We start from the raw sequence: 11,017 nt of genomic DNA on the forward strand, positions 1-11,017 counted from the left end.
ATGGACCGAAAGCGAAGTAGAAGTAAATATTCCGCATATTTCGATCGAGATGGGGAGATGGGACTTTGTCGATTGTGTCCTTCGAAAATTCCATGGTCCAAGAGTGGAGGAACCAATTGTATAAGGCTCCATTTGGCAACAAAGCATCCGGTAGAAATGAATGAAGTGAGGTTTTTTTTTGAAAATTTGGAGATTTTGAAAGTTGGGAATTGGAATTTTTTGAAAAAACGAAATTACGGAATTTTTTTTCTGAATCAAAAATTTTGAAAATTCCGGAATTTTTCAATTACAAAAGTTTCAATTACAAAAATTTTAGAATTTCCAGGAAAATCGGAGATTTTTCTGAAATTCCGGAATTTTAGATTTTCTGATTTTTTTTTGATTTTTCGAATTTTCAATCTCTCATAATTTTTGAACTTCTGAAAAAAATCAGTAATCAAAAAACTTCTGGACTTAGTCTGGAACATCTGGAATTCCTGGAAGCAAAAGTTCAAAATTTTCGGATTTCGGAACTTACGAAACTTCCGAATTTCCTTTTCAAATTTCAAATTCCGAATCTTTAATTTCCCATAATTTTCAGTTCAAACTCCTCGAGGAAGCTCGTGCCAAAATGTCGAGACCATCTGTCGAAGATTTCAACAACTCTACCATTGAAAATTCGCTGAGCAGTATTTATGTGAAAGAGGAAAATGTCGACTTATGGAGAGAAAATTCTGAGGAATCTAATGAAAAGTATCCGGCAAAAAATCCATCATATAAACATACGGACCAGGATCAATTAGTTTTTGAAACGATTTTGGGGGATCGATGGCCAGTGGAAAATGTTGAAGGAGAATTCTTCAGAAGATTACTCAGAAAATTAAAACCTGGATTTGAGTGAGTTCTTTTTAATTTTTGAAAAAAAAATTGAAAAGTGATGTTTTTTTTTTTTTTGAAAATCAGAAAGTCAAAAATTCGAAAAATCGGAAATTTAGATAATTCCGGAGTCCCAGAACTTCCGGAAACTCAGAAATGCCAGAATTTTCAATAGTCTCTAATAGAAACGTTTTGTCAAATTTGAGCCCATGCATTTTTGCGACGGGCCGGGCCGGGCCGGGCTTTCAAAAAGTTTGTCAAGGCCCGGCCCGGGAGGCCCGGAAGACCCGGACAGTTGGCGCCAGCTTCGATTTTTAGGCAAAAAAGTTTTTTTTTTGGAAAAAAGTTGTTCTTATGATCTAATTTTAAGCTAAATGGTAAATATTGAATTTGTAAATGGTTAAACAAAATTTTGAAAAATAATTTTTTTTCTGGCGTTTTTCCGGAGGTGGGATCGGACGGAAAATTGCATTTTTGAAGCAAAATAACTGTTTTTTTTTCTCAAAAACTAATTTTTTAATTAAAAAACTCTCACCAATTTATCAAAAAAAAAAATTTTTTTTTTGATAAATTTTGACCAAACAATACCCATCCGGGCCTCCCGGGCCGGGCCGTGCCTTCAACGATTTTTGCAAGTATGAGCCCATGTATCTCATTTTTTTTGAGAGATATCAAAAATGGTAAACTGATAAAATTCTGCTGATATTATGATAATCATTTTATTAGTTGACAACTTTTTGATATCTTTCAATAGAAGAGAGATATTTAAACTCAAAGTGGACAGTTCGGATGGCGTTCTATTAGAGTGTTTAATGTAACCGGAAATTCAATTGTTCAAACTTTTTTCCAGACTCAAAAGCGTCGAACACTACGTCAATCTAGTTCTCCCATCATTCCGGTCAAGTTTGGAATCAAGAATTCTGACGGATTTGAAATTCGCGGGCAAAATTTCATTGGTGTTTGATTACGGTAGTACAGCAATAAGTGGTCTGGACTGTGTCTCGGTTATGGGTGAGTTTCACATTTTCAATATATTTTAGAAAAAAAAATTTCAGCACATTGGACTAATTCGGCTACAATGGAACCTAAAAGTGCGCTTCTTGAATTCAAAACGTTCCGGAATCCCGCTGAAATCGGTCCCCAATTTTCGAATTCCACAATTTCGAAATTTCAAATTTCCCGCCAAAATCAAATTGTTGGAGTTATCAATGAAAATGCTTCAACTGCTGATGAGATTCCGATTTTGCCAAACTTTGAAGGCATTTTGGATAAGGTGAAATTTAAAAAAAGACATAGAAAATTATGGAATTTTCTGAAAATTTAGATTTTTCGAAAAAATTTTAAAATCTCAAAAAAAGTTTTCTGGAATTCTGAAAATTCAGAAATTCATAGTTTTCTGAAACTTTGAAATTCTTGAAATTTCTATGAATTCTCGAAACTTTGAAAACTAACCATGGATTTCGAAAAGTTGAACATTCATAAATTCCAGAATTTTATATTGAATAAAATATCTTCCAGATCCCCCGAATCCTCTATACCAATCACTGGAATCTTCTGGCCAAACAAAAATCGATACTTCTAGAATATCGACGCCTTCAGAATCTTCATGGCTCAAACCCATATTATGCTCATTTCCTGAATATCGAATTCTCAGAATACGATTTGTCTTCTGAATCCCTCCAACGTCCAGAATTCATGTCATGGACCGATCATTGGGGATTACTGTACTTTTTGTTAGATACGCAGATTCCACAAGTTTTGTCCAATTTTTGTGCAACGACGAAACAGGCAAAGTGAGTTTTTTTTTGAATAGTAATACTTGAAGTTTCAAAAAAATTCAATTTCCAGCTGCCCAGAACTGACGCCCGACGAATTGCTCATCTCAAAATTTATGTACAGTATCCTTATGGAACTTAAATCAGCTAGAAATTCAATTCGAAATCAAAGTTATCCAACGGCTTCAGTGATAATTCCGACTTTGAGAGTTTTGCTGCACAAGTTGGAAGGATTGGAAGTTTCGGGAAATTTGTGAGTTTTTGAAATTATTGATGGAATTTTGGGAGTCTAAACTTATCCTGAATTTCTGAATTTTCAAAAATGTTACGGTTTTCCAACATTTTGGATTTTGAAGTTGTCAGTATTTGGTAAACTCCGAAACCAAAAATATTTTTAAAATTCCTGAAAATTTTCAAATTTGTTCTTTTCCAGATCCGACACCACATCTTTTATAAAATCCCAAGTGATTTCCGACCTTCAAAATGTTTCAACAATTTGTCAAAATAATGAAATCCTCAAAACCGCCACTTTTTTCGACCCAAGATTCCGAGATCGCTACTTTTTTGAATCTCATAAAGTAAGATTTTTTTTTGGTTTTCAATATTTTTAAATTTCATTTTCAGGAGAAGATTCTCGCCACTTATCGAGAGTTTGCGGATAAAAATTTCGAGAACAAATTGAGTATTAGTAAAGAAGAAAAACCTAATCAAATGGATTTGTCATCTTTCGACTTATTTCTACAATCACAAGGACCATCAAAACCAACAGAAGTGCCCGGAGCAAATTTGGAAAAGGTCTGAATTTTGAATTTATGAAAGAAATGAATTAAAAATTTATGAAGTTTGTGAAAAAAATGTCCAAATAGCGATTTTTCTGAAAAAGAATTAAAAAATCTTGAATTTCCAAAATTTGCAATTTTCTATAAGTTTCAATTCCAGGAGATTGCCGAATACCTCCAAGAAGAGCCAAATTCTCAATTGAATCCAATCGATTATTGGATTTTTAATCAATCGAAACTTCCAATTTTGAAAACGTTGGCCGCCCAATTTTCTGCAATTCCAGCTTCTGCAAACTCGAAATCAAGGAAAATTTATGAGGATGGTGATAAGATATTCTCAATGAAAAATATGGATTCAATCAAGGAAGATTTTGGATTTTGTTGTGCGAATTTGGAAGTCGACGGGGTTTTTTAAAGTAGATCTTTTTTTTGTTGTTAATAATAAATCAAAAAATATTTTTTCAAAGATTTTTTTCTGATTTTGAAATTAGTTTTTTTTTTGAATTTCTGGATTTTGATGATTAATTTTGAAAATAGGAATGAGTTCGATTTTCGGAATTTTTAAAATGGAAACCAAACAGATTTCCAGGAGACTTTGATTAAGAAATTTTATTGAAGAGGAATGAACAGAAAACATTAGGTTGGTAAAAAAGTTAAAGCGTAGCTAGATTAATGAAAGTAACGTTCATGAGCATTGATAGTTGTCTGGTAACGCTCCGGTAATTTTTTCATTTCATAGGCATAGAATGACGAGAGCTGTGATTGAAAAATGGGTCAATTCCTTTTAGGTATCACCTGTTCAATTAAAATCCTTTTTATCAAGAAGACGTTTGTGAGCGTCAGACGATCATTCATCTTTTTTGAGCTTCGATTTCTGCTTTTCAATGTGGTGTACCAGGCCAGATTTTTTTTGTTGGAGGGCTGTGTAAAGTGTCTATAAGATCGTAAAATTTCAAATTTTTATCTCACTTCATTCGTTCAACCAAAAAATTCATGTCGTTTGGCTGGACTATTCTTTTGCACCTGCCGTATTTTCCGAGTACACTCCCGACTCAGAAAATGACTGCCGTCGATGATTTTCATTTTGATCATTAGCTCTATTCGTCTCCCTGCAACTTCATCTCGAGAAAGGAACTCGGTATCGAGTTCAAGACCTTACCCTTTCGGATGAATGATCGTCTGATGCTCTCAAACGTCTTCTTGGTAGAAAAGATTTTAATTGAACAGGTGATACCAAAAAGGAATTGACCCATGTTTTCAATCACAGCTCTCGTCATTCTATGCCGATGAAATGAAAAAATTACCGGAGCGTTACCAGACAACTATCAATGCTCATGAACGTGACTTTTATTAATCTAGCTACGCTTTGAGAAAAAAACTTGATTAAAAAAATGTTGCCAAAAAAGGTAGAAACTTTCTGTTCAACCTAATAGGTTGTTCGTAAATCACAAAATAATATTTCAAAATATTCATTTTATAAATCCAATCACAATCACAGGATACTACATTTAGGACACTTCTTATTCTTTTTCTTTGGTTTTCCTTGGTTTTCCCGAAATTCCTTCTGTTCCTCCTCTTCTTTTGCACGAAATTCCTCAAATTCGACTTTTCGTTTCTTAATAAATTCCGTTTCACGCTCTGGCACCAAATCAATGGAACAGTAGCCACTTTCAGAATTGTTGTAATATTCAGCTAACAATTCAAATTCTACGCTATCCGCATTTCTTACAACAGAGGTTGGCGAATGGCTAATACAGAGACGTCCTTCCATATGTTCTAGGTCAAAGTATTGTGAATGGGAACTTTCAAATGGAAGACTGAGCTTCTGAAAACCCATATCGTGATTGAATCCAAAAACATACTACAGGGTGGGGCAAAAGTTCTGCAACCAAAAGAAGACGTCATAACTTTTCGGAAAATAGTCGAATCCGCTTCAAATTTTAACAGGATTTTATGAAAGAGATTTGTGACAAAATTAAACTACAGCGGTTTGCTCCTGACATTTTTGCTGAGGATCGGCTGCTTAGAGAATATAGATACTATTACGGTTAGAAAGTCAAGGACATTGTGCCTATACATGACAATTTTTAGAATGGAATTTTGCTCTAAGCTGAACAGTGTCCCATCAATGAAAACGCGTTCAGGGAAAACACCAAAGGGTGCTCACAGAAAGTAGTGCCGTTTTCGTAAAAAATGAGGTAGAAACATGAAACTATGCACATTTACTAATGCAGAGCCTGGCAAAAATATAAACATAAAATCAATGCACGAAAAGTGTGTCAGAGGGCGCCAGCTTAAGTCAAACTTGGGTTGCAGAACTTTTGCCCCACCCAGTAAGCCTACCGCATCATCCCAAATTCCAATTTCAAATTTCAAAGTCTCGTTTGGCTTCATAATTTTGTGGATAGAAGTATGGAAGTCTTCGACCCATCCAGCTTCGGCGATTCGGAAGAACAAAGAATAGACAATCACAGAAACGTCTTGGTCCACCTCCGTGTTGTTCTTCACCTGTGCTTGTATTGGTTTTGGATTATCCAGACTGATCACATATTGTTTCGGAGTGAGTTCCAACTTGAACGGCTTATGCTTAAAAAATTCCATTGTGATCCCTGCGAGCTGGAACATTTGATTCGTTGGAATATTGCAGCTTTTTTCAAACTTACACGACTATTATTTTGTAAAGAATAAACTTGCTTTTCAAGTATTTTGCTATATTGACATACACGTCTGTTTTTTTTTCCTTGTAAATTGATCTTGGAAAACACGATACAAAGAAAAAAGAGGAACGAGACACGGCGAATAATATTGGAAATCGAGTTTTTCTGATTTTTTTCTGATGTATTGGCGCTTTTCTCGACACAGCGGAAAATCATCTTTTTTGGCAATAAAAAATTCTGGATCAACAAATTTTTTTCAAAATAAGTAGAGATTGTAGAGAATTTGAAAACGAATAAAGTGATCTGAAAAACGTCAAACTTGAAACAAAAATAAAGGTCCTGATAGATTTTCCAGAAAATCAACTAAATTTTGGCATTTTTGAAGGTTTTGGGGAATTTTCAAAAAATCTGTTGATCCATTCATAATGAAAATAAATAGAATCTTTGCAGAATTTTACGACAAATTTTTTGATACTAAAATCAAGTTATGAAATTTAGAATTGAGACCCCTGATAGGATTTGAAGCCGTCGGATAACTGTAGATTTGAGGAAAAATTATTATTTTTTATGCAAAATTTTTGGAATTTTTATTTGGCGTGTTATTTTTGGCGTGTAATTTTTGGCTTGGATTGGCGTTGAATGACCTAGAAGGGGTAGACATCGATGGTTTCACGGACCAAAGTTTGTCCCATTTCTAGAAAAGTGTTTCTTCCAGAGCCGCGAAAGTTAGGTGGGGTCTTGAACAGACCTTGTTCTGCAAAACTCTATATGGAATAGCCATTTGTCCGCCCAGGCAGGTGCGCCTCGCACCACTGATGGGTGAGTTTGGCGGTGTGGGCTGGAGCTCCGCCATGCTGGTGAACCAAGTGTACCTGTTCAAAGTAGGATTTGGTCCGTGGGAGCAGATTCTTCTTCAAGATTTGCTCGATATATCTTTTCTCGGCGATACGGACGTTTTTCTCTATAAAATTTGCTATTTGAGCATATCTCATGAAAAACCGTCATGCTGGGCGGATGGAAAACTTGAGGAATGGTTTTTACTTTTTCAAAAGCTTCCTTAATATCATTGCCTAACACACAAAAAATTTGAGAGTGAAATTCGGCTTCAATGGTGAACCACTGCTCGTCAAAGAGAACAGACCCCAAATGGTCTCCTCTCTGCGTGCCATCCAAAAGAAATTTAGCCTTCTCCAGACGCTATTGCTTATTTCTCTCCGACAAGATGACCACTTTAGGAATACAATAGCATTTTACATAAATATTCTTTCGGGCTATCTATTAGACTAAAAACCAATAGATACCCATATTCATGGCCAATTTTCTGAGCGATCTATGAAGGCTACTCCTGATTTGATCTTGAACAGCTTCAACGTACTCTGGAGCTGTCACCGTAGTTTTTCTTTCTTTCCACGTGCAATCAAATAGAGATCCAGACTCGGTGAATCTTTTGATAACTTCAAAAAACCATATGTCTGCAATCCCAATTCGTTTGAAGACCTCGTTTCGACTTGATTTAACCAAACTTTGGTACCCTTCCAGTTTCGCGAAGATGATCAATTATGGTTTTTTGAGGATGGTTGAGACTTGCTGCAAGCCCGCATGACGTTACTCTTGCTTCTTCTTCTAGCGCTCTAGAGGAGTCCTCGTTGAGATTAACACGTGGTAGGCCAGACCTTCGAGATCGTAGTTCTCTTCGGAGAATCTTTTGAATCAAAACTTACATGTAATGTAGGACATATAGTTCTGGCCTAACACTGTACACAATTTACGACAAGCTACGCTGCATTTGTGACCTTGGAGAAACTCGCACAAAAAAGCACCCTTGAGAGCATGGTGGTCTCTGGGCAAATTCTCGTTCTTATGAACGCCGTCGGTAACTTTAACAAATTTTTTAAGCATGCACAACTAGTACTACAATATAAAAAAAACAGAATAATAAAAAGTTGAATCAACGCTGAGATATGACGGTCCAAAAAAAATTAAAAAGACTTTTCGCTCAACTTAATAAAAACAAAGCCCCCTAGAAGTCAAATGAGCTCTTGGTTCGAACAACAAATCAAAAAACGAAATTCAAATATTTTTATTTCATAAATCAATCACATAAGAATGCATTTACGACGCTTCTTCTTCATTTTCTCCTTGTCCTCTTTCATCTTTTCCTTTTCCTTGTCCTCTTTTTCTCTTTTCTCTCGTTGTTCTTTTTCTCTTTTGTACTGTCTCAGACGTTCTTGCTCCGCGTTCCATTCCTCAATTTCTTTTGCATGCTCCTTTCTGTATTTCTCATGCTCGATTTTGCGCTTCTTGATCGCTTTTGTTTCATGCTCCAAAGCCAATGGAAAATATTTTTTCACAGGATCAACCTGCTGCACTTCGTAATGATTCCAAAAATCTATCATTTCATATACAGAGTTGGCATTCTTTTCTGCGTAAAGCTCTGGTCCATACATAACTGAAAGATCTCCCTCAAGGCTTTTGCAGTATATGTAGTCACCATTATCAATTGGCAGATTTAGAGTCTGAAAATTATTAATAGTTGTGTTACCGTAAAACCTGTATTAGAAACCCCCTTACTTTTAACTTTGAGCAATCTGTTTACTAATGATTTGCTTATCATAATTTCACAAACATTTTATCAGTTGACACATTTTTTCTATCTTTCCTAGCAGCCAAGATAAATTGACTCAAAGTGTGGGGCCCTCCTATTACAGGTTTTACGGTAATTCAAAAATCCACAAAACAAAATATCCTACCGTCTCATCCAACAATCCGATTTGAAAGTACAAAGTCTGATCTCTCCACAATGAACTTTCAATTTGAGAACTATTCTTTCCAACACCTGTTGGGCTGAGAATTCGAAAAATCAACGAATCAACGGTCACATAAACGTCTTGCTTCTTTCCTGAGTTATTCTTCAATTGCACTTGTAGGGGATTATTCGGACTGATCACAAGGCTTTGTGGAGTGATTTCAAATGGGATATTCATTCAGAGATCAGTTGAAGTAAATTTTTGTGTTTCTGAAAACTCGGAATTCGGGTTTTTTTGGAAACTGAAAGTTTTTCAAACTCACACTATTTGGAATACTTGAAAAATAACGATTTTTACTTGTTGTTTTGAAAATTTTTTGCGTGGCATTTTTTTCATGTGTTGAGTGACCACATTTATTAATTTCCAACATTTTTTAAAAAATATTTCCGTGAAAATTTTGTATTTTACGTGAATTGTTTGGCTCATTTCTAGTTTAGAGGTCCCAAAAAAATCGGAGGTCCCAAAAAATAGAGGTCCGCTACTAGCTTTATTTTTAACACATGTATTTTACTGTATATAATTCCTCCCTTTTCCATTATTCTTCTGTTTTTAACTTATTAGGCGCTCCTCGTGAGGGGGCAGCCTTTTCTTATTAACTGTTGGTCACCGATCTGAAAATAAATAAATCTAATCTAATCTAAATTTCACAGGAAAAATAGAAAACCACGTAATAATTAACGATTGAATCTTCCAACAACAAATCAAAAAATAAAATACAAGTACCTTCACTTCAAAAATCCAATCACAATCACATAAGAATACATCTGCGACGCTTCTTTTTCTTCTTTTCCTGTTCCTCTTTCTCTCTTCGCTTTCTTTTATCTAGTCTGAAAATTAAAGGTTTTTGTGATAATCCGAAAATCCCACAGATACAAATCCTACCGCCTCATCCAACAACCCAATTTGAAAATGCAAAGACTCATTTGCCTTCATATCACTATAAAATTGAGTTTCATGACACTTGTTAGCAGCTGTCGGGTTGAGAATTCGAAAAAGCAAGGAATGGACCGTCAAGTAAACGTCTTGCTCCTTTCCTGAGCAATTTTCACTTGCACTTGAAGTGGATTATCCGGACTGATCACAAGGCTTTTTGGAGTGATTTCAAATTCGAATGCCATTCAGAGAGCAGTTGAATTAAATTTATGTGTTTCTGGACAATCGGTTTGTTGGAAATTAAAAGTTTTTCAAACTCAAACTATTTGGAATACTTGAAAAATGAATTTGTTCTGGAAACTATTGTTTTTTTTTTAATATACACGTCAATGAACAAATAACAGAGGGGAGGGGTATGGGGACTGTATTTTTCGATTTTTTACGCGATTTTTTATTTGCTTTAGAAGCGTGAAGTGACCGGTTTCATTTTTTTCGAAATTTTTGAAAAATGTATTTCTCTGGAAATTTTGTATTTTACGTAATTTTTTTTCCAATTCACGCACAACTGATGATTGTTGACGCGTTTCTTGTGCATCGATAAAAAGCAAAATTCAAAAAGTTCAAAAGAAATTAGTTTGTTCGTGAATCGAGATAGTGATGGATTTGAGAATCTAGGCATAGCATTTCCCCTCAATTCTCCCCTTTCTAGGTCATTCCAGCCAATCCAAGCCAAAAATTCCACGCCAAAAATAACACGCCGAATAAATCAGCAAAGAATTTTGGAAAAAAAAAGTAAATTTTAGCCAAATCTACAGTAATCTGATCCGAATCTGAGTGATTCAAAACCTATCTCCTCCCTCAGTTTTGAATTTTCCCAGGAGAAATTTATATCAAAATGTTCCCCATAAAATTCCACGCAATTGTTACCTAATTAAAAAATATGCGATCGGTGGTATTTGAAATGGTCAGCAAAAACCTCGAAAAGTTGAATTTTTCAGTTGATTTTCTGAAAAATGTATCTCCTCCTTCAATTCTTAACCAAATTTGACGTTCTTTGGCTCATTTCGTGTGTTTTCCTCGCCTTCATAATTGCTACCTATTTTGAAATCAAAAATTTCGACCTAGAATTTTAAAATGCTGAAAAAGCTAATTTTCCACTGTATCGAGAAAAGCGCCAAGAAATCAGAAAAAAAATCAAATTTCCGTAAAACCTCTAATAGAACGACACCCGGATTGTCCACTTTGAGCCTATATATCTCATTTCTGTGAAA

At 35.1% G+C, this 11,017-nt stretch overlaps 3 protein-coding genes across 3 annotated transcripts; 1 reads left to right on the forward strand and 2 right to left on the reverse strand.

Moving 5' to 3' along the window:
- On the forward strand, positions 1 to 3,824 carry CBG26704 (the record flags this gene model as incomplete). The annotated part of the gene is made up of 8 exons (XM_045240962.1): positions 1 to 165; positions 581 to 876; positions 1,706 to 1,866; positions 2,438 to 2,648; positions 2,704 to 2,853; positions 3,064 to 3,208; positions 3,255 to 3,425; positions 3,570 to 3,824. 8 exons carry the CDS (start codon positions 1 to 3, stop codon positions 3,822 to 3,824), a joined length of 1,554 nt encoding a protein of 517 aa, XP_045100695.1.
- A 1,077-nt stretch (positions 3,825 to 4,901) lies between these two features.
- On the reverse strand, positions 4,902 to 6,034 carry CBG24304 (the record flags this gene model as incomplete). Its single annotated transcript, XM_002648150.2, has 2 exons — positions 4,902 to 5,234; positions 5,753 to 6,034. 2 exons carry the CDS (start codon positions 6,032 to 6,034, stop codon positions 4,902 to 4,904), a joined length of 615 nt encoding a protein of 204 aa, XP_002648196.2.
- A 2,128-nt stretch (positions 6,035 to 8,162) lies between these two features.
- On the reverse strand, positions 8,163 to 9,050 carry CBG24305 (the record flags this gene model as incomplete). The annotated part of the gene is made up of 2 exons (XM_002648151.1): positions 8,163 to 8,582; positions 8,817 to 9,050. 2 exons carry the CDS (start codon positions 9,048 to 9,050, stop codon positions 8,163 to 8,165), a joined length of 654 nt encoding a protein of 217 aa, XP_002648197.1.
- Positions 9,051 to 11,017: the final 1,967 nt, after the last annotated feature.

This window comes from Caenorhabditis briggsae (assembly GCF_000004555.2).
Source record: "Caenorhabditis briggsae AF16 supercontig from assembly CB4, cb25.NA_135, whole genome shotgun sequence".
Taxonomy (NCBI): Eukaryota; Metazoa; Nematoda; class Chromadorea; order Rhabditida; family Rhabditidae; genus Caenorhabditis; species Caenorhabditis briggsae.